At 39.8% G+C, this 25,502-nt stretch overlaps 1 protein-coding gene across 8 annotated transcripts in view; it reads right to left on the bottom strand.

Moving 5' to 3' along the window:
* Positions 1–210: 210 nt before the first annotated feature.
* Positions 211–25,502, bottom strand: part of ephb2b (eph receptor B2b) — a gene marked incomplete at its 5' end in the record, with an annotated part of 170,500 nt that continues 145,208 nt past the window's right edge. For 4 of the 8 annotated variants that reach the window (XM_082532132.1, XM_082532136.1, XM_082532138.1 and 1 more), the window contains 11 exons: positions 211–4,948; positions 6,073–6,228; positions 6,856–7,049; positions 8,667–8,816; positions 9,251–9,466; positions 12,914–13,161; positions 13,279–13,401; positions 15,004–15,071; positions 16,757–16,865; positions 18,455–18,617; positions 20,556–20,680. In XM_082532132.1, the coding sequence (XP_082388258.1) occupies positions 4,840–4,948; positions 6,073–6,228; positions 6,856–7,049; positions 8,667–8,816; positions 9,251–9,466; positions 12,914–13,161; positions 13,279–13,401; positions 15,004–15,071; positions 16,757–16,865; positions 18,455–18,617; positions 20,556–20,680 (1,661 nt within the window). In that variant the 3' untranslated portion in view covers positions 211–4,839. The remainder of the gene's footprint in view (positions 4,949–6,072; positions 6,229–6,855; positions 7,050–8,666; positions 8,817–9,250; positions 9,467–12,913; positions 13,162–13,278; positions 13,402–15,003; positions 15,072–16,756; positions 16,866–18,454; positions 18,618–20,555; positions 20,681–25,502) is intronic. The other 4 variants (XM_082532133.1, XM_082532137.1, XM_082532134.1 and 1 more) reach the window with 3 other exon arrangements.

Here is a 25,502-nt window from a genome sequence, read left to right as displayed (position 1 = left end):
ATTGCCACAGAGACACATTTTTATTACATGTAAACTTAAAAAATATCCTTAAAAAAATGACTTAAACAGTAATTATCTGTCTGGCAGTGCCACAGCCAGCATCCACTCATGTTTGTGACACCACATATTTTTAGATAAACACTGTAAAACAGACATTAAAAATGCTGATGATGATGATATTTAAAATCAATAAATAATGAAAAAAAAACCTTATCGACATTTTCTTTTTATTACAGATGTTTTTTTTTCTTTGTGTTTTTTTTTTATTGAGGAGAGTCAAGTTGGGCTTTCCATTTTTAGAAAATAAACCAATGACAATATTACAAATAATGAAATTGTTACATCATTCACAGGGTTACAGTCAATATACATTTATACAGAAATACAGGATCTCCCACATCAGTCACAGTGGTCTGAACCAGCACTGGTCTATAATATAGGCTTTAACAGACCAGAGGAGCACACAGAGATACCCTGACTGCACTAACCAACAGCCAGAGTGGTAGTGGTGGAGTGAGAGACTGGGGTAGGGTGAGAGAAACAGAAGGCAACACAAGTGACAGGATGCCATACTGGAAGAAAAGCTTGTTGAACTGAGCGAAAGACTCAGGCCTGCTCTGAGCAGCAGCCAGCATTTGTCCGTCAGCAGAAGCTTTCTGAAATGTCCTAAACACTGGTAATCTGGCTGCTGCAGCATTCGCAAACTACTTGGACCTGAAAATGTCACCCCAATGAGATACAATTGACCACCACGGCAGTAGAGGGCGCTCTGGTACTTCAGTCTGCAGCCATTAAAGAGGAGCCATTTTCTGCCACAACAGGAGCTAGACTTCAAGGTCTGACCAAACTGTAGTAAGGTGGCGTCCATATGCAGCCCAGTTGCTGGCACAGCTCGTGTTTATGCACACGGTCACGTAACTGTAACACTGAGGCTTAACGGTTTTTCTTCGTCCTTCAAAAAATTGGCACACGGTGAGGACAGAGCTGAGTGGTTTTACTTTTCTTCACAGATGTGAAAGGAGAAAGTACAAGATGTTTCTCTGAAAAATGCAGAGACAAAATGCGTGAAACCATCACTGGCATCACCACCACACTGCATCTACTTTACTACCCAGAGGAAAACAAGGGAAACTGGAGCCTGCATGTGTAGATGCCGTATTTTTGCTGCGGTAAGACTACACCTGTTGAGGTACTCATACATGCTGTTTTTTGGGGGGGAGGTGAATGGTAAAAAGCAACTGCTCTGAAAGAAAAAATAAGTAAGTGAATAAAATAAAGAGCACAAAGACCCTTCTGTATTTACAAGTCATCAAATTTCCAAGTGATTGAATATTGTGATATATACTACTGTACTTCTGAACTGTGAAAACCATTTACAAAAATGGAAAAGTAATTTCATTTAAATGAAATATTCAGTCTGATTTCAGAGGCAATAAAAGAATAATCACATTGAGTGAAAATTCTTTTAGAAACATGCCTGTCATAAAAACTGCACTAGCTGAATCACTAATTCATTTTCTATACATTTTTCAATAGCCTAGAAGTTGAACATACGAGCTCGCTGGTCACTGCTCTGATCTGCAACAATATTTTTTTTGTGCCACGAGAATCATAAGATACATAGAGCAGACACTTCATGCTGCATTTCCAAACACTCCAAATTCAAACAAAAGATTTAAACTCCAATATATGAAATGAAAAATAAAATAAAACCAAACTTTCAGAAAAAGAATTCTCTAAGCTGCAAGAAGTACAGACAGTATGGACCAAAAGAAATTTGAATAATTTCAGCACTATTCCACAACTGCGGCATGTCCGCCCACCCTGTTTTAGGTACTTCCTTGAAGCTAACGTCAAGGATAATTGCTTGATTAATAACTCACAGTCTTGGCAGCATCCAAGGACAAGCATCTGAATGAGCTTTAATGGGGCTGGAGCGAAACCTCACCAGCCTTGTGTATACTCGAGTCTAATTTCTTAAGTGTTTTTCCTGACGACAGCATATTTGCTGTACCATGAGAGCGTACAGCCTCAACTAAATAAAACTGATGAGCTGTTAAGTATTGGGAAATGGAAAGGGAAGATAATCAAAACTCAGGAAAAAAAAAAAGAAGACTACATGTTGGCATCAGTGGCATTTAGGTCACAGCATCACTTCTCACTCACTTCTCAGCTATGACTTAACAGCTCATGAGTCTCCTCCTTCAGTTTCATATGTTATGAAAAGCTTCCAGGGAAATATTTGTTCGATGTGTTGTACCGCAGATGAAAATAACCAAGCAGAGCGTAGGGCAGAAAAAGAATGAAAATCCCACCATCCACTGTTGGCCTTAAATTCTCTGGATAGGCAGGGATAATGAAAGGTAGAACAACAGTGGAGCAGTAACTGAGGTTTCTCACTTTCTTTAAGAGGGGCTTTGGTGCTAAAGCTGTCTTGGGAACTCCTGTCTACATCTGAGGATTTGGTGCAAGCAAACATGGAAGCATTGTCCGGTCCCGAGGAATCTTTCTCTCATACTCAGTGGCATGCAGCATTAGGACAAGACATGACACAACTGCCCCACTCATATGAGTGGCAGTTCGCCTGCTGCTGTAGATTCTTTTAAAATCGCCGAGATGAAACCGGACAACTGTTGGAAGCCGACTGTGTGGAGATCAGTGGAAGCGGCAGACAGGTGGCCCACAGGCATGTCTGTGATCAAGAGGACGGGGAAGGAATCAGTGCCTGGACAGAGCAGCAGTGATCAGGGTGCGGCTGCCCCGCTGTGACCAGACACATCTGACCGATGGCTCACAGCTGGACATCCATGTCTGGCTGTCAGGTCTCAGAGCGCAGCTCAGTGGGAGCTCTCCACTGCTGATAACATTTAGTGGCTGTGTACATAAACCCCTGTCTGATTCAACATTCACCATCGCTGGAGAATGACTGCATTGCTATACACTCCATCTTTCCCCCCATAACCCTTCCAACGGGTTACTGACCACAACACAAACAATGACTGAGTGCTCTGAACTCATTAGACAGTACCTTTCACAGGAAACCATAAAATAAATGCATATACTGTCTATTAAATAAAGCCAAGGCCTGTTACATGAAATTGCCATTTATCTACATGGTTTTGTGCACCAACATGATTCAAAAATAATTTCAAAGCATTTATGGAAGATCCAGAGTGTTTTGTTGGAGTCACACAGTAGACTCAGTGCAGAAAAAAAATCTTAAAGTAATAATAGCAGTTCATTGATACCAATAGAGAAATTAATACAACGCATTGCATGTTTTTCCATTCAGTCAACATCTCGCTGAAAAGTCCATTCACGATTCGGATTGTGTGCGCGAGGAAGAAAAATGTACGAATTTGTTTAGAAAAGGAAAACTGGCAGAAGAAGACCGAATATAATGCAGACGCATTACACTCTGTAAAGTGTGTCAAATCTAAGCTCTTACCAAACAGAGTTCTAGTAATTGCAGCAAATCAAAGCACTGTGAAATTAACCACTCACTCAGCATGCTATCAAACAAGTCCCGACGTTTCGGGAGCGACTGCTTCTTTGTGCATGTGTTATGCATGTGCACATGCGGACACACAGCACCGGAGATGAACATGAGTGAGGAAGCTTTAACAGAGACTTAATGCACGTGGATTCTAATGTATAACCTGTCTCTTTTTGTATGACTACACAGGTATTCAGTTTGCTTTAAAAAAAAAAAAAAAAAAAAATCAAGAAAATAAACTCAAGCCCACCGCCTTTGCAATCAGTTCTTCTGCTCCTGAACTGTTTAATTACAATAGCTATCTCTGAGTCATCGTTTTATGGCAGGTCATGTGCATTTGATATGTACAGTACAGGATCATGATTGGGGTGCAAAATACTTCTATTTGGCAGGCTGTGAGGAAAAAAAACACTTAAATTTTCTTTAGTGAGAGGAAGCATGGTGAGAGGGAGTCTTCATCACAAAATATCACACAATATAGAAAATTACTTGCAATGAGATTTTTTTTTTTCCTTTTTCTTCAGTGTTGATTTCACTGTTTATCAGTCTGATTGAAAGTGGTTTTGACATTGTCTGTGGCAAAAGTTGTCTAGTTCACTCTTTTATATCATCTTTCCCGGGGAAACAGTTGGGTGTACACATCGGATCACCTAGTCTCCTCCACACCTTGCCTTTCTGAAAACCACAGAGAATTTCTGTGTTTTTGAACAATGTCCAAAATTAAAAACAAAAACAAAAAAACAAAATCCAGGCCTTGTCGAGAGCAGTCTCCTCAACTCTTCCTTGTGTTCTTTTTTGTTGCCCTTTTAAAGGGTAGCTTTCCTACTCAGTTCATCTAGTGTTCAACCTTATATCATCTATAAATTTAGATAAACTCCTTTCCTTTTTCAGTTTTTCTTCTTTTTTTTTTCTTTAAAAAATTCTTTAAAAAATTATCAGAACAAGCAAACCAAAAAATAAAATAAAATAAAATAAAACAACATCAATGAAAAAAGGTGGAAGATTGAAAAAAATGCGTTGCTGGTCACGTCTAACCTCCCATGTTTCTGGCTCTAAAGGTGGTTTGGCTGTGGGCGGTCTGATGCTTCTTCACAAGGACTTTTGTATTCCTAACTCTCCACAGCTGATCCCAAGGATGGAGGGAGAGTCAGGGTAAGGGGATAGGAGGAGCACGGAGGGAAGTGGAAAAGGGAATGGGAGATGAATGGCAGTCTGGTGGGAAGACCAGACACATTGTCACATGGAAAAAAAAAGAAGAGAAAAAAAAACATCAACTCCATCCTCTGCACCCAGAGCCCTGCATCCCAACCGCCTTATTTTTCCCTCTGCTCCACTTGGGAGGGTCAAACCTCCACCGACTGGATCTGGTTCATCTGTGCCCGCATCATCTGGACACTATTCAAGATCTTCTTTTGATGGCCTGCTAACGTCACACCAACCCTCAGGATGTCACTGGAAGTACAGACAGAAGCAGATGTTAGGCTGATGTTACCACAGGCTATAAAACAGTCTTTCACGACCTATTATTCCATCTATCTTTCAATCTTTCCATCCACCCACAATATGCATGTAAAAGACAAACGGGCATTTGCCAAAAAAGTCAGAAATTGGTAGCAACATATCGCCACATATCACAGTATAATATGACAGCATAAGACATGACACAAGCATTACAACTGAAAAAAACACATGTATGAAAAACGGTTTGACAGTAATCGAACGAAAGCATGAATGGTTTTGACAAGACACAGTTGTGTGTCCATGCACTGAGGTTAGAAATAAAACAAAAATAAAGCTTGAACGTCAGTTGTTTTTTTGTAAAGGAAGTCTTCTGGCTGTCTCTCACCACTAAATCGAATGTATACAATGCCAAAATCGCAACATGTTTTTCACTAAAGTCTACCATAGAGAACATCCGTTACAAAGATCATGAGTTCCCGCTGAAATATCCAGTCCCACATTGTCTCAAGGCTTCGGCCCCAAATATCGCTTGCTTATAATGTGTTTCTTATCCATAAAATAATTAGTTTTCTTTCTTCTACTGCTAAGTCTCAGCAGTAATCAAAGTTGTTGAATTACCCATTACCATCTGTTTTCTTCAAAAGAACTGAAGCTCAACATTTCTGTGAAACAATGTCAGGCATGTGATACTGTTATACACTGACAGCATTTTTTTTTAAATCAATTTCTCTACATGTGGCACTCTTAACAAGATTCTATTTTATATGTTTGGGGTAATTGTTCTCCTAGTATTTCATGAAACTGACCCCACATTCTGATGTTTCCTCTTAATCTTTAAAGTGAGGTCAAAGAGAGGCCTGCTGAACACATGGCAGAGAATAAAGGCTGATTTTATAGCTCTGAGCTATTGTGCCGATGGTTCAGCCTTGCAACTGCATTATTACAATCTGCTAATTGCATGCAGTGCTTGCGTCTTTTCGAACAGGCCAGAGGCAGAGTCTGGTGCTCGTTCAAGTTTTAGGTATATATGAGACTCAGCAAACCCACTTCTTGTGATCTTTTTTTCCCCCTTTTTCCTTATCGTATCCAGAATACCAGCAATCATCAGCACTTACTCCATGGTCATCTGAGACACCACATCAAATGTAGTGAAGTCCTCATTGGCAAAGCTGTCTTTATACTGGCCCATCTTGATGGCATCCAGCCACTCATCCACAGTGCTGAAGCTGGAGAAGTCTGGGATGCTGCGGTCCAGGAGAGGGAGATGAACACTGAAGGGGACACAAGCAGGGCCCGTTAAGAACAACGATAATACAAAATGGCAGCTTGAACATCAAAGCCAGTCTAGACCACCTGGGTATGATTCAAAGATGAATTATTACATTACATTTTCAAAATTTGAGACGGAACTTCCAAAAATCCCACCGGCCTTATCCATGAACCAATATTTTCCAAAGTGATTCCTCATAAAGGGTATTTTCCAAATGAAGTGATAGGCTTCAGGGAGCCAATATATTCACTCAGTCTATGTGGAAAATTTGGCCCTTGGTCCTGCAGTTCACCACAAACTAAACTACAGACGGGGATATTGGAAATCAGTAAACCCTGGCTCTCAAAGGAAACTAACACCCAGAGCAGAAACGCTTCAAATGTTTTGAAAATTTTGAAAGTGCTTCAATCGAGGATTTGCCTGAAGCATTCGTGGGAAGGATCTGATCTATCAAACCAAGGCTTTAATTTACATAACCGCTCGGCGCCATGGGAAACAAGAGACAAAAGTTGACGGTGCTGTGGATGACACTGTAGCAAGAGGACGAATTTAGAGAGACAGAGTCTTTTTATGGAGAAAGACTCTGATGCTTATATTCTATCATTGACAAAATCTGTTTTTCACTCACCCTGAAGATAAAGGGGTCATCGCCTTCAGTGTGTTAGGATTACGGATCATCTTGTCAAGGTTGTTAACAATCTGGCTGAACTTGGGCCTGTTGTTGCGGTCCTTCTGCCAGCAGTCCAACATGAGCTGGTGAAGGGCACTGGGACAGTCCATGGGCGGGGGAAGCCGGTAGTCCTGCTCAATGGCATTGATGACCTGCAGGGGGAGACAAAGATTTCTAAGGGCCGCTATGAGGCTCTACAAGGAGGAAACTGATTTTTAGGGAGAAGAGATTTAAGAGCCAATTCTGGAAGATGTGAAGACATCTTTCCTTAATTATAAATAACAATATGATAGTTTAAAATACTGAATTACATGGGCTACATTTGAAAGTATGGATGTTTATCTGACAATATATTATGATACATTACGTTATTAGATTGTTAATTGCAGCAGTGCTTTTGAAAATAAAATCATGTAAGGTAGGAAAAGGAAAAACAAAAAAGATTTACATTTTTATTTTTTGGTAAACTTTACATGTATTTAGTGATATTTCTAAGACTTAGAGAAAAAGAAAAGTATCTTTGTTCAGAGTGCCAAAATAATGGCTCATAAAACTTTGAAAAGTTATAAGAAGCAGCTGCTTTTTATTGGGAAATTAAATCAATTAAATTTTTTAACGATGTAGTATCCCACGCCTAAAAAAAGAATTCTCAATATTTCCCTTACAAATACAGTTATTAATTATTATTATCTTAGCTTTATAGAGTAATGCTCCATCCACAGTAAAAATTCATCACAGCCACATCTAACACAACTAAATCCCGGCGCTGATGCTTTCATTTCTGATTAAATGAAAACATCCGTTAAGCAGTGAACTGCTACAGCCATTACTTTGTGCATTAGTGTGCAAAGTAATGGCTGAAATATTTAAATTACTTTTAATTACAGTTATTCCATATATATATAATATATGTGGAATATTTTTGTACAGAACTCACTATGTTAATTCCGATTTTGAAGAGGTGTGAAACTCTAGTTAGGTCAGTAGGAACATAAACCTTATTCCAACAACTTCACATTTCCCCTTACACTCTGCCAACAGTGACTTAATCTCCGGCCTTTAAAATGTATTTAATGCTTTCTCCCCATTAAGCCACCTTAAATATGTGTCTGACGTGTGCCATGGATGTTGTTGGTCGAGGGAGAACACAGAGGTGGTGCACGGCTAACAGAGTGAAACAACTCAGAGGACACTTGTGACAAGGATGCCCAATCCCCTGCTCATTATCAGGACCATTAAAGAAGCTCCATTCAGACCCAGATTAATCTCATTCATGAGACCTCCAAACGAGGACCCCGATGGAGCAGAAACACTATCTGGAGCTGCTAATAAGATAACTGTTGAGGTCCTCAGTCCCTCTTAGCACATTAGTGTTCTCACTTTCAATTTGAAACTATTTTCATTATCTCTCTCCCCATAATTTGCTCTCCCATCCACTACCCAGAGGGAGATAGAAAATGGAGGCTCCAGTCAAGAGCAGAAATTGTCCACTGAGCAGGGCTGTGCATTTCAAATGATCTGATTATGTCTCTGTGGCGAGTGCGGGGAAATTTTCATATAAAGCCCATGTGTGAAAGCTGCTGTTTAGCTAAGGGAAAGCAGATACGATGGCAAAATGCCTCTCTAAGGAATTTGAGGCTGTAATGAAACTCAGACACCCAAAATGTACCCGTAGTAAGGCCTCATTTAAAATGTTTCAAGGGGAACTTTGTCTAAAGAATTAAGAACAGCCAATTTAAAAATTATTTCAGCAAAAATTAAATACATACATCTTGATTAGTCATGTCCCAGTAAGGCCTCTCTCCGTAGGACATGACTTCCCACATGACAATCCCATAGCTCCACACATCACTAGCAGAGGTGAACTTTCTGTACTGGATAGCTTCGGGTGCAGTCCATCGGATAGGGATCTTCCCTCCCTGTGAACACAAAGGGCACAACCTCAGCAAAAGACGCAAGACCGAAACCTGACCGTCACAGTGTCCTGGCTCCGGAGAGAGACACTGTTCATGGCAACAATGCTGATGGTAATCCAAACTGGGAGATGGATATAACAAAACCCCTGGGAGGAAAGTGTGGTACATGAAATACTGGAGAGAGAGGAAGTAAAGAACAGGTGAAGGGGTGATATTTGTCTTGATAGGGAAAGCAGTCTGGGAGTGCACTGTAGTATGCACGCCAGAGCTTGACTTAACCCTTAAAATAACCTATAAAACTTTCTGCCAGCAGCAGACGAATGGAAGCCACGTGGTCATTTGCAAAATCATGTAAATCATTTAGAAGACACAGTTTAATTGACTGCTTGTGTGTCTCGTGTCTCATTAGGTGAAGGGAAGACTTGATTCTTTCATACCAAAGCGCTAGTGTAAGTAGGATCCGACGTATCATCCTCGAGGAAGCGTGAAAGGCCGAAGTCTGACACCTTGCACACAAGGTTGCTGTTGACCAGGATGTTTCGGGCAGCAAGGTCACGGTGCACATAATTCATGTCGGCAAGGTATTTCATGCCCGAGGCGATGCCGCGTAGCATACCAACAAGCTGGATCACTGTGAACTGCCCATCGTTTTGCTGTAAAAGAGATGTATTGAATTACAACCACGTATTGCACGGAGGGGTTCATAAAGAGGAGAAATTCTGGTTCACAGCAGGACAATATGTGCATACAGTTAGACCATCAGTGCAAATTCATCTTTAGATTTGTTAATTCTCAACCAAGTTTAAAAATTGTGTTTTCGGGATCATCAGTCATGGTTTAATATTAAAAAAACAAACAAAAAAACTTTCACTGTCTTGCCTTAAACTTTTTATTAAACTTAAAAAAAAATGTTGTGTCCAGCTTGAGACTCAAAAAGACTATACCTAAAAATACATCCAAAAGGGACATGGTGCTGTGCTCATACACTATAGGCATTATCTATTTGATGCACCAAATAAAATGTGACATTTCAAGCCAACACTGGTGATGAAGAGCAGTGGTGTTGTAATGTCACATTTTTTATGCTTAGAGCTTTTATTTTGTTGCATACAATTTAAACATTCTTTTTTCAGAGATGAAAATGTTAATAATGTCATTTTCTTTCTTTTAACTCTTCCACACACTCTGCTAAAAATGTGCTACAAATCCACACTTTAGTTTAATATAGTTAGATTATATATATAGAAAAAAAACATGTATAGATCTGCCTGAAACCCGAGCCCATAATGTCAGCGTAGAAAGTTACTATAACGTATTGGCTTTCCTTTAACAAAACACATGGAAGACAATGTTTGGGTTTGTCCAACTCTGCTCAGCACGGACGGGCAGGACTAAGCTAGGTCTGGCTGGCAGTCTACAGCTGTTCCCCGCCCTGGTTTGGTTAGGGCTTTACCCCATACGTGGGGAGCGTCTGGAGCAGTGGTGCAGCTGTGACTCCAACTGTGCACACCTGCACTCTCCCCACCACCCACCACGTTGCCTGGAAAACAAAAGATTCCACAGGATGGTGCATGGGAGCTCAGAGCCGGGTGTGAACAGACAAAAAGGCTAAGAAGTGGAATTGGAAGGGCAGGCAAACAAGGCCCAGAGCACAGCCAAATTCCTCTAGCCCATTTTTCTTTCAAACACTTTGCTGCTCATTAGCCGAGTGGATGCTTCTCCTCACGTCAAGCTGCTCCTCCTTGTCTACCACAGCAATTAAGCAGAATGCATTATTCATGAAACTTTTCTCACAAATACACAGTGCCACCTCATCTGAAAGCTATGTTTGCATATACTTTAATTGGAAAGATTCATCCAAAGTCTTTGGGGTCAGACTAACTGGAAGTAATACCCATGAATTTGTGAATGAAGGTCTAGTGTGACTAATATGAAAGCAGTGTTTCACATTAGAGACAGAATTTCATTTTTTGTACTTTCTCACCTCATATTGAGCTGCAGACACAACCCCCAGCCTTGATCGATCTATTCCTTTCTCTACCTTGCTGCAGGTTTGCTGCAGAAGGCAGCAGGGGAGACAGTCCTCCTGCAGGCAGCTCACTGCAGTGACCATTTAAACAACCGCCCACCAATCACCTCAGAGAAGACACAAACCATGTTCGGAGGCTTTGACACTGTCAGCAACTGTTGTCATAAACTGTCACCATGAGGCGTTGCAGGCGTTCCCTGTTGCTTTGAGTACAATGTGCTGTCAAATATGTTTAGCAAAGATCTAAATATACACAAACACCATGAGCCACAAGATCAAATTCCAAAAAGAGACGATCCTTTCCCTCTCAGAGGTCAGAGGCAGAATGCAAAGAAAGATTTTGAAACCAGTCTGAGCAGTATACTGACAGGAGCTTGGATGTTTGTTTCTTAAGTCATGGCCTAGGAAAGCTAAACTGGAGGATATCATTTAAAGAGATAGAGACTGTTCTCTGGTAGTTAATAATTAACCAAAAATACCATGGGAAACAAAGAAGAAAGGCAGTGGTTCTGGTGTTCACTGAGAAAATGGAAATTAAGCAATAAGGCTAGATTAATCCATATAAAATATACAAATCTACTAGTCTAAGATGCATTTTTATTTCACTCACATCCCAAGACAGATGGTAAAGGTTTGTCTGATATCTCATCTCATATCCAGTATCATTTTTAAACATCTGACATCTCATTTTAACTCTAGCAAAGTATCTTAATTATTTATGGGGGTTGTAAATGGCAGAGCATGCCTGCCTCATTCTAATATCCTTCTCTGGTTAAGATTATGAAAATTAAAAATCTTGGGAGCAATCCTTATTTCTTGTCAAGGAGTGGTTGGTGGGAGGGTCTTTGTATCCATAGTCTGATATGTATGTGCATCCATACACATTGCAGCATATTAAGTAGAAAGAGTAAACACAAGTAAAGACAAGAAAAATAGAAAAGCACACAGACAGTGCTGCAGTCTACCTTAAAATGCTTCTATATTTATTATTGGTTTCACTTTGAAGAGAAACTCGGAGTAAAAAATGTTAGTGCTGGGGTGAACACACATTCAGTGTGTGTGAGATACATGATTGATGAGAACAATTTTAACACTGTAACTCACTGACTATACTGGAGAGATTTTATGAATAATATTTCCTTGAACTAAGACTAAACGAGTGCATAAATGACATCAAATTATTTGAGAAGTACTTGTGTAACTGTCAGTGTGCGTTTGCGTGCACGTGTCTATGTGCAAATACCATTTAGTATTCTTGGTTGTGATGCATCTAAATAACCAGCAAACTAATATGACTGAATGATTCATGTTTTCATATTAACACTGCAATCTGAAAACCATCCTACTTACAAAATGCAAAAGCTGCAATTTTACATTTTGAGAAGAACTTCACAAACTGTAATTAACAGTGCATTAATAATCAGGAGATGCTAAAAAAATTCAAACTGACAACTGTGCATTTCTTCAACAACCATTGGAGGTAAATTTACTGAAGTGAAGCTAATTAGCATTAATTCCGTGATTTGGCATAGCAACTAAAATTAAAAAAAAAAAAAGAAAACCTTGTTTTCTTGATAATAATATGCTCTTGTCATAGTAGGGGTGATTGCCTCTTGTCAGTTTTTGACAGGTAGTTAGCAGGAAACAGCAGTTGTCTAGTGTAACAGACACTGTTGTCAAAAAACTCATTCTGCTAATACCATCACATCAGTTTTTAGGCTTGTCACAAGAAAAGCCCTGAATTGAGACCTCTAAGATTCAAAGCAGTGAAGCAGTTCATCTTGTCAGTGTGTGAAGTTAATGTTACTGTTAGCAAAACAGCTGCAATAAAGAGCTTTCAGTTTCATAAGTCAGTCTGACTCACTGCCAGTTTGTCATTATTAATATACGGCTAACCATGCAACTAGCAGCAAACATAAATCAGTGCAATAATTATCTCATTTAGTACTATGTAGACCACATAAATTAAAATTTGTAGAAGAAGACTAAATCACAGGCGCAATATTGAGACAAAAAAAAATCTATCACGGATGAGACCCAGGCTAAATAATGCAAACATGTAGTCACTTACTCTGAGGAAAGTGTCCAGAGATCCATTTTCCATGAACTCAGTGATGATCATAACGGGACTGCTCTTGGTGACCACACCTTCCAGATGAATCACATTAGGATGGTCAAACTGGCCCATGATACTGGCCTCGCTTAAGAAGTCTCGCCGTTGCTTCTCTGTGTAGCCAGACTTCAGTGTTTTTATCGCCACAAACATCTCCCGTTTACCTGGAAGCTTTAGGTTGCCACTGCACACCTCCCCAAACTCCCCTGCAAAGAGGTTGCATAGAAAAAATTGTTTAATTAAAGTTTGCATCAACTGCTATTTAGAATTCAGCAAACATTGCGTCGTATTCTGGCCATGTTTCAGTCAGATTTTTCCATTACCTGCACCAATGACCTGTTCAATCTTCACACAGGATATATCAATCTCCTTCGCAAACTCCCTCACAGCCTCATTGGGATCCTCATATGTGAACGGATCAATATAAATCTTCATTCCTGGAGTCACTTGTAAAAAAGGAAAGTACAGCTATAATATTTGATTCCTGTGGTCATGCTTACACTGCTGTGGCTTGACAGCCAAATGCAGTGAGGCACATTAACAAGCAATTCACCTTGCATTCACACACTCCTGTACAATTATGGGATTTCTGGCGTGACATTCAAGCGATGAAGGTTGAAAGATGGAAGCAGTAGTGTAGTTACAAATAGAGGTTATAAGTAGTGCCTCATGGCTATCGTGCATGGCTATTCAGGCAGCAAGGACATGGTACCTCCAGTCCTATGATAAGGCAGGTTAAAATATATATGTATAATCTCCTGTGAGTCATAGTGCCATTAACACCCAGGAAAGAAACCTGGACCATATATCAGAATTGCTTAGCCCCACTCCAAGAAATAAATTGGCTATCCTAAGCCCTAGTGCCAGGTAAATTGGCTTAAGGTGGCTTTTAAGCATTCAGGGACTTAAGTGTCCCAAGTTTTAAATCCGATTATTAAGCTCATACCTACACATCAAGCCAGAGGCTATTTGAATGGATACTGAACTAATGGTCCACTGCAGAGCTAGCCGAGCTAGCAGACTGCCTCAAAACCTGGCACACAACGCTGAAGAAACACGGTGCAGAGACGAACAGATGGAGACGATCTTACCAGGAAACCCCCCACCCCATTTACTAAACCCTAAAATCTCTTCCCAAGCTGTAGCACTGTTTAACAGACCACCTTCATGCGATGGCAAAGACCACCAAGAGCAAGGGCAGAAGTCTGAACTGTGACTGGTGTGAGGACAGAATGCACAAAGGCACACTGGCTTCTGATGTTAATAGCTGTGAAATACCCACGCCTTTCACTAGCACAGTGAAACTGAACTAAACTAGAATTCTTCACACAGAGGATTTTACACAAAAAAGATGAAACAGAGTGGTAATTACAAAATAAAATAAACACATTTAGATTAGGTCATAAACTTGAGCTCAAAACAGATCTCTGTTTCTCCAATCATGCAGGACAGAGACAGATTAGCTTTAAGATCTTAGATGAAGCAGTGGTGAAATTACTCAGTCCTTTTTCACAGATTTATCTCTGCATTATTGTCCCTATGATATTGCACTGCCTGAAAACGAAGAAAATCATTGAGTAATTTCATTCATTCAGAGTCTTTTGAATTTTTTAACAATGACAAATGACTCACGTGCATTAGCATGCTAATGGCCTTAACGTGAGTAAAGACTGACCTATTTCTGGCACAATGGATTTAGTTAACTATGAAATGTGTTTCACAGTACACACAGACACGCACACACAGACACGCACGCACGCACACACTTGGAACACTGGTTTTGATGTGGTTAAATCCAAGCTCTGAGTGAGCAGATCCAAATAACAAAGTGGGGGACGAGCAAATAATGGGGTGCTGTGCAGGGCTGTAGCCAAGGACACCAGCATGCAAGGTGGTAGCCATGGAGACAGGTGTGTGTGGCAGCATGAGGTCTGAGTGATAGCCATGGAGATGACTATGTGACGTGGTAGTCATGGAGACAGGTGTGTCTGGTGCAGGAGGAGGAAACAATGGTGACCGCAAGCAGAGAGGAGTGGTGGTTTACTCACTGTGGCCACTGGTGTAGTGCTGCAGCTTGTCTGTGTATTCTGAATCTGCCCTGTCAAAGCCACGCCTCCTGGGGGAAAGACAAAGAACTCTAGCACTGGTTCAAGGAAAAGGAGCAGGGAGGAGGAGAGAAACAAATCAAACAACCCCAGGTCTACCTAAACTGAGGAGATTGCTGCAAGCCAGGACTTGGTGAGCAGAGAAGCCTTTTGCTGTACAGAGAAAAGTATCCAGCTATGCAGTCGTACTAATTCGATTTTCTTTCCAGTACACAACAGTTGGGCAACTGCATGAATCTGCATGTCTCTCCCTCCTTCCCCAAGTTCATATAATGATAACATGGGTGGGGGTTATTGGTAAACACATAAATCTCAATTTTCAATTAGATAAGCTTGTATAGTAATCGGTAACATCACAGAGACTCTTCAAACAGAACATGACAGAGGTCTTCTTCACAGATAAATAAATACAAAAATATCAGGTATTGCCAATTCCTACAGATCTTCCAATAAATACTTGAGGCTTTCGCCAAAAACAAGTTAATCCCTCATTGACTGCTAAAATCCCCAAATTCAGCTACAGAAAACGAAGAAATTTGTGCTCAAGTTTTTTGTTACTAAGACTCGAGTATCTGTTACTTAGCACTGTAGGTATGCACTTCATCGTTTCTGCTTATGAATCCAACTTGTAACTAAGCGCACCACCATAACCAGATATCTCAGAGCGCCACCCTAAGTTCTGGCTCAAAACAAAACAAACAAAACCCTAACAAGATTATACTTCGGTTAGATGAAAAAGCAATTTTTTAAATTCTGTTTCTGTATCATAGTTTTAGCCACTGAGCTAGTTTTTAGTATTACAGACTTAACTTAATATATGGCACATCAGATCAGATTCTTTTTACCTTTTTTTTGCACTGTATGATCTACAGCATAGGTGTCAAACTCTGGCCCGCGGGCCAAATTTGGCCCACAGCCTAATTACATTTGGCCCGCGAAGCCATACCAAATTACTATTAGAGCTGGCCTACTGGTATTATACAGCTAATATATATATTGTTTAGTATTAAGCTTTGCTTGTTCCATATTCAGTTTTTCAGCAAAACGTGTTTTAGTCCATAAGAAAAGATTTATTCTTATATGTGGAGGAATAAATATATTTCAATAAATATTAACATTAGCCCGCAACTTTGTTCCAGTTTTGAATTTTGGCCCACTGTGTATTTGAGTTTGACACCCCTGATCTACAGTATGTCATCACGATCTATGACAGTGACATGTCTAAGCAAAATAGCCTGCCTACATAGTAAAAAAAGAAAAAAAAAAAGGGTTAGATCTCCTATAGAACACTGAAAAATTTATCTTGTCCATTCTTCTGTGAATTAAAATGCTGTACAGGTGGATGGCTACACTTTTAATTTAAGCGGCCATAATGAGAACTGAATTCTTAATCTTGCATTATAAACCTCTGGCACCGTCTGAGTGTAAGCATCCAAAGAGCTCTAATTTCAGAGATCCAGACTTTTATTATTAAAGCACATTTTATTATTTTTGCTGCTGCGAGACTGAAACTTATTAAGAATTAATATATGTTAATCAAATTGTTTTCATCGCTGCAAAATCACATTTATGAAGCCATGACCCCGAATAAGCTTACTAATAAAAACTCAACAAATAAAAAGTGCTCATGTTGCAGGCCTGTTCAGACATTATATCAGCGAGCAGTTTAATAAACTCTGTGTCAGAACTGACTCACCGATTACAGACGATGATGATGACAACCACCGCGATGAGGAACACCAACCCAGCAGCTGCTGAGCCAATGATGAGAGGCAGCTTCTCCTGAATGCTGGTGTTGTATTCCGCTGTAGAAAGAAAAAAGATATATAGATAAACACAGATAAACATGTGTCATGTAAAAATACACACACCCACGCACGCAGAGTCACAAGCTGAAACATATGGGCAAGCGTCTGAGCCACTGCATATGGAGGGAGCAATGGGTGACAGACAAACATACGGCTCGGTGAACCGATGAGCATTTTGGCATCTTGACTGGTTGCATGCACCATTTTCCAAAGCACAGTGAATGTGTTCAGATGCCACAGATATGGACAAATCATCTGGCAGAAAGTGTGTGAAGTGAGAGAGAGCATGTTTGGGTGAGACCCAGACTGATCAGGCAGCCAAAAATGGGAAACCAGCTACTGAATGTGCACACAGCCACGGCGCCAGATTCTTTTCTTGAGTACCACGAATGATAAACAACTTTGCAATCTTCCAGACAAATGGGTGTGTGAGTTTCCCACTGCTTTTTAGTAATAGTTAATAGTTCATAATACGATGTAATGTAGGTGGTAGTAGAAAAAAAACCACATTTATTGATGAACAATATTCACCACCAAGATGTTATTTACAACTACGTCATGGTTGTATTATTTATTTTTATTATTTACAAAGTTGTGTGGGGCTAGAAGTGTTGCCTAAATCATTAATAACATATAATAAACTCTTTGGAGTCTTCAATCATTCATCAAGAATAAAGTTAGTGCAAGTGATTGATAGTGTGCTGATGTAGGTTGCTGGAACTCTGCTGAGAATTCGCTGATGTAATAATTTCTCTGTACAATTGTATTTGTTTTTTAAACTTTGATGTGAATACAGTTTAATAATTAATTAAAGCATCTGTGCTTTTCTTTTGAAACCCCAGTTTCAAAAATATAGTTACAAGCACAGTAGTTTCTGTTTTTTCTGTTTAACTTTTCATTTGCTAGTCATTTTTCCTTTCGTCTTCTTTCAAACACACACACACACACACACACACACACACACACACACACACACACACACACACACGTTAGAGTCTATGTTTACACAATATTTACAGGTACGAGACAGTTTGATACCTGTAGCATTAGCACGGCATCAAGGATATTTGTATTAAAGGCTGAAGACGGCACCGCAGGCACAGGAAATATGATGTTCAGAGGGGGAAAACCCAGGCTTGGTTCTAAAATTAAACAATTCTACTGATGTCTTCTAAATGTTCTTCGTCTTTAGTTATATTGCAGTACAAAGATAAGGTATCGCAGTACCTTGTGTTTGACTTGAAAGCTTAAAAACAAAAAAGCTACATTTTTTCTTTTCATAAAGAAATCTGTTTAACAACACAAAGGAAAGAAATCTGCAGCGCTGAAAAGGAGGATAGTAATTATTATACGAATAAAATATTTAAGATTGCTCTTGCTGAAAAAAGGACAATGGAAATAAGAATATGACTTCAAGGCCTGTCTTATATGGTTTCGGGTATTGGGATTGTTTACACCACAACATGCTTCCTTCGCATTCCAGCAGCTGTCTGAATTCATACTATACAACATGGTGTGTCGGCAGGCCACGCATGAAAGGTGATAACAGCCCTGCGTGCTCTGGTGAACATTGGCTGAATTCTCACCCTCAGTCATGGTCTGGAAGTACAGTTTGCCACTGTAACGTCCAAACCCAGCTACGGTGCGGGCCCGGACCTGGAACACGTAGATGCTTCCTGGCTTGAGGCTGCGGATGACTGCAGTGTTGGTCTGGCTTCTGATAGTGGTAGAGTTATATTCTGATTGGTCCTGCAAGAAAAAAGCATGTTAAAGAAAACAAAATGTTAAATTTGGGAACATTAGTAATAACAGTCTTATAAGAATTATGAACTACTTCTTAAAGTAGAACCCAGAAGAGACAAATAATTCAATAGTATCGACAAGCGCAGCATCTAGCACTTATAAGGAATTTAATATATATATAGATATGTATATTTTTCTTATCTTCATTCATCACGCTGTGTTGTTTTAAACTGTGTGTATATTAATCACATTGTACCTGCTATGTTTGGAGCTGGAACAGTGCAGAGGAAAAAAAACTGATAAATTTCCTGACTTCTCTACATTTCTTTTAAATTCAAGGTAACCTCAAGAGAACTAATATGAATCATTTGCTACCACAAAAATAATGCAGTGCTTAATAAAGAAGCATGACTGAAAGTGCTCCAACAGCCGCAGTTAAGAAGGTAGAGTTGGTGGCAGTTCTAGGTCAGTCGGCTTCTTTGAGCCATACGTTGTGATGATCAGAGTTGTATTTCACCACCACGCTCTTCCTCTCCCGAAAGCTGACAGGTTTGAGAGCAGAGACTCTTTTAACTGCTCCCTTCAATGCAGTGCTCAGCGCACACTTCTGAGTCACAGCAGGGGTCAAGATGATTGTTTTGACAGCTCTCTCCAGCAGTGTCAGAAAAAGGAATTATACTCAAAAGTAGAATGGCTCAGCATGTAGACAAAAGCTTGACAAATGCTGCTTATGTGTGTGCAAATACGTGTGTGTGCTATGTCTGTGAATGGCTATATGTATTTAAGTGAACGTTCTGCTCAAATCAATGCACGTTTCTCACTTCAAGCGTTGTTGTGAGAAAGTATGCCTATTTGGTGGAGCCTGCCCCTTAAAAACTATTTTTACAGCAGTCAGTGTACCATTGTTTTAACCACAAGTCTGCATCAGTCCCCAGTGGCTGTTACTGCAGGCCTGAGCATGGCTTCCTTTCCCAGTGACGTCTGCTCATTCTCTATAAATGAAAGAGGGTTTGACAAGCTCTTTCTACAAGCTTTATATGATCTACTGTGGGCAGACATTCTGAATTTAAATTAACAAACAAACAAAAAAAAGCTTAACAAATGACACTAACTGGCCACTCCATTAGATATACCTTACTAGTACCTAGTTGGACTCATGCTGTGCCATTTACACTACGCTCAGTTAGTTCTAAAGTGTGCAACAGAAATGTGCCCATATTATTACACCTCCACCAGCAGCCTAAACCTTTGATGTCAGGCAGGATGGGCCCATGCTTTCATGTTATTTATGCCAAATTCTGGCAGAAATTCAGACTGATCAAACCAGGCAACATTTCTCAGATCTTTTATTGTCCTGTTTTGGTGAGTTTGTGCAAATTGTAGCCTCAGTTTTCTGTTCTTAGCTGACAGGAGTGCCACCCTGTGTGGTCTTCCTCTGCTATAGCCCATGGTTCAAGGTTCAACATTTGCGTTCAGAGATGCTCTTCTGCATACCTTGGCTGTAATGAGATGATACTGCCTTCCCAATAGCTTAAAGAGGTTTGGATATTCTCTTCGGTCATCAGTATAACCCAGAGAACTGCAGCGAGCTGGATACTTTCTTTTTCTGACCATTCTCTGTAAACCCTAGAGATGGTTATGTGGGAAAGTTCCAGTACATCAGCAGTTTCTGAAAAATTCAGACCAGCCCGTCTGGCATCAACAACCACACCACATCCAGAGCCACTTAAATTCACTTTCTTCCCTATTCTGATGTTTGGTTTAAACTTCCGCCTAAATGTTCTGTGTTGCTGCCATGTGTTTGGCTGATTAGAATTTTTTATATCAAACCAAGCATCCTGTGACTGTATTTATTTATTCTAAAATGGGAAAAAAAGAAATTGAATTCATTTTTATGAGTACGAGTAAAGAGTGTGTGTTCAAATGAATGTGCATGAGCTGTACCTTCTCATAATACCGCAGTTCATAGTCTAGGATGACTCCATTAGGCTGGTCGGGCTGGGACCAGGAGAGGGTGATGCTGTCAACAGTACGGCTCACCTGGTGCATTATAGATACAGTCGATGGAGCTGTAAAGAGATAACAACAACAGCATATTAAGTAAAAAGCAAATCAATCACCACCAACTTCACAGTCATGCTCAGGAGAGTTTTACAGGATCTTTAAAGTCACAGCCAAACACTGGGTTCTGCAAAGGTGTAAGGCTATAAAATCTAATGTAATAAAGTGGAGTCTCCTGTTGGAGAGTTTCATGGCTAGGAAGCATTTCAAGTTGGCAAGTGACAACACTAGCTAAATCACATAAACAGCGTCACGGGACTTCCCAGTATCAACCGTGACTTTCATGGGATTAATTCCCGCTTGTTTTACTGTTGATAACAGACTACCTTCTACAAATAAATCATTTTAAAATCACCAGACCATCATATATTACATGAATAAAGCACATTTTGAAGCCAAATAAACTAAACAAATTGAGCAAATAACACGAGCCACAAAGAGTCTACACAAAATTCTTACCAAGCTGTTTTTGTCCTCCCGCATTCCTGTTTTATTAAGATTTTTTTTTTTAAAAATGGTGTTTTCTCTGCCAACATTTTTTGCAATTCCACCATTTATAAAAAATAAATAAGGCTGACTGTTGACTGTGATGGACTGGCTTAGTAATAAGATTAAGTCAAGCTGATTTTAAAGAATGCTGCACAATTGTTTGGCTGGAACGTTAAGTATCCATTTTCTAGTTAAATATTCAAAACTTTTGATCTGTTTGCCTAACAACAACAAGTAAATGGCCTAAAAGGTAAATCCCTCTGGTAATAGTATATAGTTAGGAGTTTTAATATTTGATCACACATTTGTCAGGTCTATCTTGAATAGTATTCTCTGTGTCATAAAGACATTCTTTAAAAAACAAAGCTTGTTTTTTGAATTTTTTTGAAACATTTGTTTTGTTTTTGTGAGTTTAAAACTTATTGGGCATAGAGAGAAAATATTTTTCAAGGTTGTGACATTAGTGAAGTTCTTTTTTCTTTTATGTAGCAAAACAAGTGAAATTATTTTTTACTCCATTGCCTGATTTTAATCATACATGTGTTTTCGAGCAAACTGAGTCACAAAGTAATTTAAACGTCTTACATCATGGGTGGTCTACTCTGGTCTTACACAGCTCAGTGACCTAAAATTCTGTCAGGTCGGGGGGGGGGGGGGGGGGGCGTGAACACCTCAAGTCATCTAACATCCATTATGATTAGTTCAGGGTGCTGCAGGTCAGTGTTAAGCTAAGAGAAGCTAAAGGGAATGTATGGGAAGTCTGGCAAGGCCTCCAGGCCTTAATGTCTGCTCCTCTGAGTGTGTGTGAAAGGGTAGGGTGGGTTAGGGTGTCAGAGAAGGAGGGGTGCTGGGCAAGATTTATGGACACCAAGCCCCATGCTCATCCCCTACAGACCCGTGCTGCTCACACACACAGCCCTCAACCAGCAACAAAGTGGCTCCCCAGAGTCCCAGCAATAAAGTCAAAAGTCTCTCCACCGGCACGCGTTCTCTATGGAAAATCCACTGACTGGAAAACTACAACTGCCACGCCTCTATAATCTAAGACTCTAAGGCTGTGTGTGTGTGTGTGTGTGTGTGTGTGGCTTTTTCATATTCAATAAAACTTTCATTCTTGTTGTGAAACACTTACAAGTGAGTAACAGGAAGGCACATCTTTCTAACTACTGTCCTAAGGCAGGGGATAAAATATCATATATAAGTAAACATATTGACTGAATGAGCCAATGACTAAAAAGTCCCATTTTTAATCTTACTCATTATAATTAACCAATCAGCCAAGCTGTTAATGCCCTCTGACCAAAACAGAAGCATCCTTCTGATGCAACAAATTATGATGTCTCATATAAACAGTGATATTAAAGGCAATGAGTATGTTCTCATGTATTACTGCCAGAAGATAATAAATTGAGGTTCTGTATTTCATCTCAGCAAAGCACTTAAACCATGACGGCCTGTGACTCTGCAAGTACATCATGCCCCTATCCTTGAGCCAGAGGTACAGTAATGTATACAGTATCCAGCCAGGACACCAGTCATAGGAATCTCTTCCATCTCCAAGTTCTTTTGCTAGTTTGGTTGCAGTCACAAGACGACGGCCTAATAAGGCAAACTGTGACTCTAAGGAGGACTCACGAGTATCACATTACGGATGTACATAGCATATATTCAAGACTGCCACATGGCCTTTCCTGCATAACATTTCTATTAAACACACAGTGCAGCCTTGCTTAGTAACCTGATACAGGGCCACAGAAACAAAGGCAGCTCATGTATTCATGTTCAGAGGATGGACACATGCCAACATCGAAAGCTGTTGGAGGGGAACACTGTGGTTTTCTTCTGTTAAAGGACAACTTCCAGACAGAGTGGCAGTCGCCATGTCTGGGCTCAAGAAACCAATAAGGGGCGGTGCAACTAAAAACAAACAGATTAAGATTAAATGATGACATGACTGAGGTGAATACTAAGTAAGAATACCAAGTGTTGAAACATCACGCTTGCAGGGAAAATAAGAATGCATTTATGAATATAAATCCAGCTGTGCTGAACTTTTCAAGTCAGTTCAGTACACACATTTCAAGCTAAGCTGACGTTCCACCAATTGACTGCAGAATGTAGAAGTATGCCAAGTCAGCCTTTCATTGCATTAAGAGCTACAGCACTGATTCACATATGAAAACCATTTTCAGACATCCCATTGATGTACTCCAAATCTACAAGTCTCCATTATATTCCAAATCTTAAAGTGTACCGAGAATTCTTTTCCACAAGTCCATCTATAATTTGAAGGGTTGAATAAATACTTGGTTTCCATTGTGTCAACATTAGTCACTGAGTTATGCCACTAAATACATATTGTAGCTGTTTCAAACAATTTTCTTTGTTGTTACAGTAATTATTTTTAAATCATGTGGATCCTGCTCCATTAAAGATAATTAGGAATTAAAAACAAAGATGTGAAAATCTTCCCTACCATTTAAACGAAGTAAGCCAATTTTCTGTCAAGTAAGATCAATGTCTTCATAGTGAGTGAGCTGCGCTTGCAATGGATGCTTTCGTTTTCTCAATGAATCCTCTGTTCATGTTCTTAAAACTAATGAAGCAGCTATAATGGCAAAGACAGAGATTGCACATTCATATAATTTGATTAGATTGCTGAACCTAAAAGATAAATGCTGGGACCTAACTGGAGTATTTTATTATTTTCCCATACGTTACAGAATAGTGAGGGCACCAGGACAAGGACTGTTAGTGATAATCACAGCCGATACAATATCTTTGTCACAAGCATGCTTCTTCTGTTTCTGTGCCCTCGTATGATTATTATTTATTTTGTGTGACTGCATTTAACTTCCTGAACTCCAGTATAACTAAACTTATAAATAGCTCAGAGATAATCAGACTAATAATCAAATCAAATAATGAATACGCTGGGGCCTGGGGAGGAGTGCAATCGCATTGCTTAATTGTGAGAAGATGGGAGGCCCCAGCTGTTATAGGAGAATTAGGTTTCAGACCCCACATTATTAACCCAGCCTGGGATCTGATATGGAAGACAGTGCTTTTGGAGTCTATTCTAGCATGACACTCTGGCCTTTGCTCACAAGCAGAGAATACAAAGGCTCTGTTTTGCTTAACATCACTAATAGATCTTTCGCTGTTATGTTCTAACATAACAGCGACTTCCCTAATCAATTATAGACAGGGTTTAGGGGGATATTTTCACTCATTTAAATCCAAGGCAATTTAATGGGGCATGCTTCTGCTAACACACATAGATAAGTGTGGCTTTCCCATGGAACCGGTGTGAGATTAGGACCTAGTACTGCTTTGGTGAAAAAGAGAGTACATGCCCACTGGAGAGCTCCCTCAGTAGCTACATACCTTCAAGGGCTTTTTTTCCTTCTCGCAGTAGGAATGCTAACCTGACTTAATAGCACAGCATAGAACAGCTGGAAAACCAACAAGATAGATGTTGCGATTTGAGCTGTGCTCTACACATGTCATGTGTTTCATGATGAAAATGGAAAGGCAGGGGTTCAACTAGAAAAGTTGATAAGCCCAGCTACTATGACCAGCCCAAGAAACTACTCACCCATTATAAGGCCATTATGTTACCTGAGGCAAGAGGAAAAAGCAACTGTGTAGATGCAGCTTAGTTTTTTTCTTTTACTTTTTTGTAATCTTGTTTCAGCATCTTAACTTTCTGTCTATATCCCTTTGCTGTGTGTGAAGGCCCAAGTTAGCAAGTGTTAGGGGAAAGGGTATAAGCTTAATAAAGTCTGAACTTCACTGTCAGGCCATCTCTTTATGTTCTGCTCTATTTTAAAAAGCAGTCTCCTTCTTACACAGCTGATAATTACATGAAATTTATTAAAGTGCCCATTATCTGTGCTGGAAAAACATTCTTACATTACTTGCGCTGGAGAGCAGCTAACCTGAATTAGAACTAAAGAAATACAGAAAAGGGGCTTTTAAGATATTTGATGGTCGATTTCAGCGCAGACAGGGGCCTCCTTCAGGGTTATAAGAACTGAAAAAGCTCCTTTAGACTGAGTTACATAGCGTTATGTTTGGCTGAGCAGTGGTGGGGAAAAAAATCACAGTAATCAAAATAATGATTTTACTTCCTGCAGCTAACAGATGACACCACCTGATGGTTTAATACTTTTCACTCTGTTCTATATCAGTCAACGCAGCACAGCCAAAAGGTGAAAAACATTCGCTGGCACATGAATCATGTTTCTGAGAAAGTATATGTTTGAGGCTTTTTATCTGCATCTTTCTTGCATCACTCTGTGTCTGCAACCATGTGGCTCTGATTTGATTAGATGTTCT

The sequence above is a fragment of the Aulonocara stuartgranti genome (genome assembly GCF_965226115.1).
Source record: "Aulonocara stuartgranti genome assembly, chromosome: 5".
NCBI lineage: Eukaryota > Metazoa > Chordata > Actinopteri > Cichliformes > Cichlidae > Aulonocara > Aulonocara stuartgranti.
Note: the sequence above shows the minus strand (reverse complement) of the source record. Positions and strands in the feature narration are given on the sequence as shown.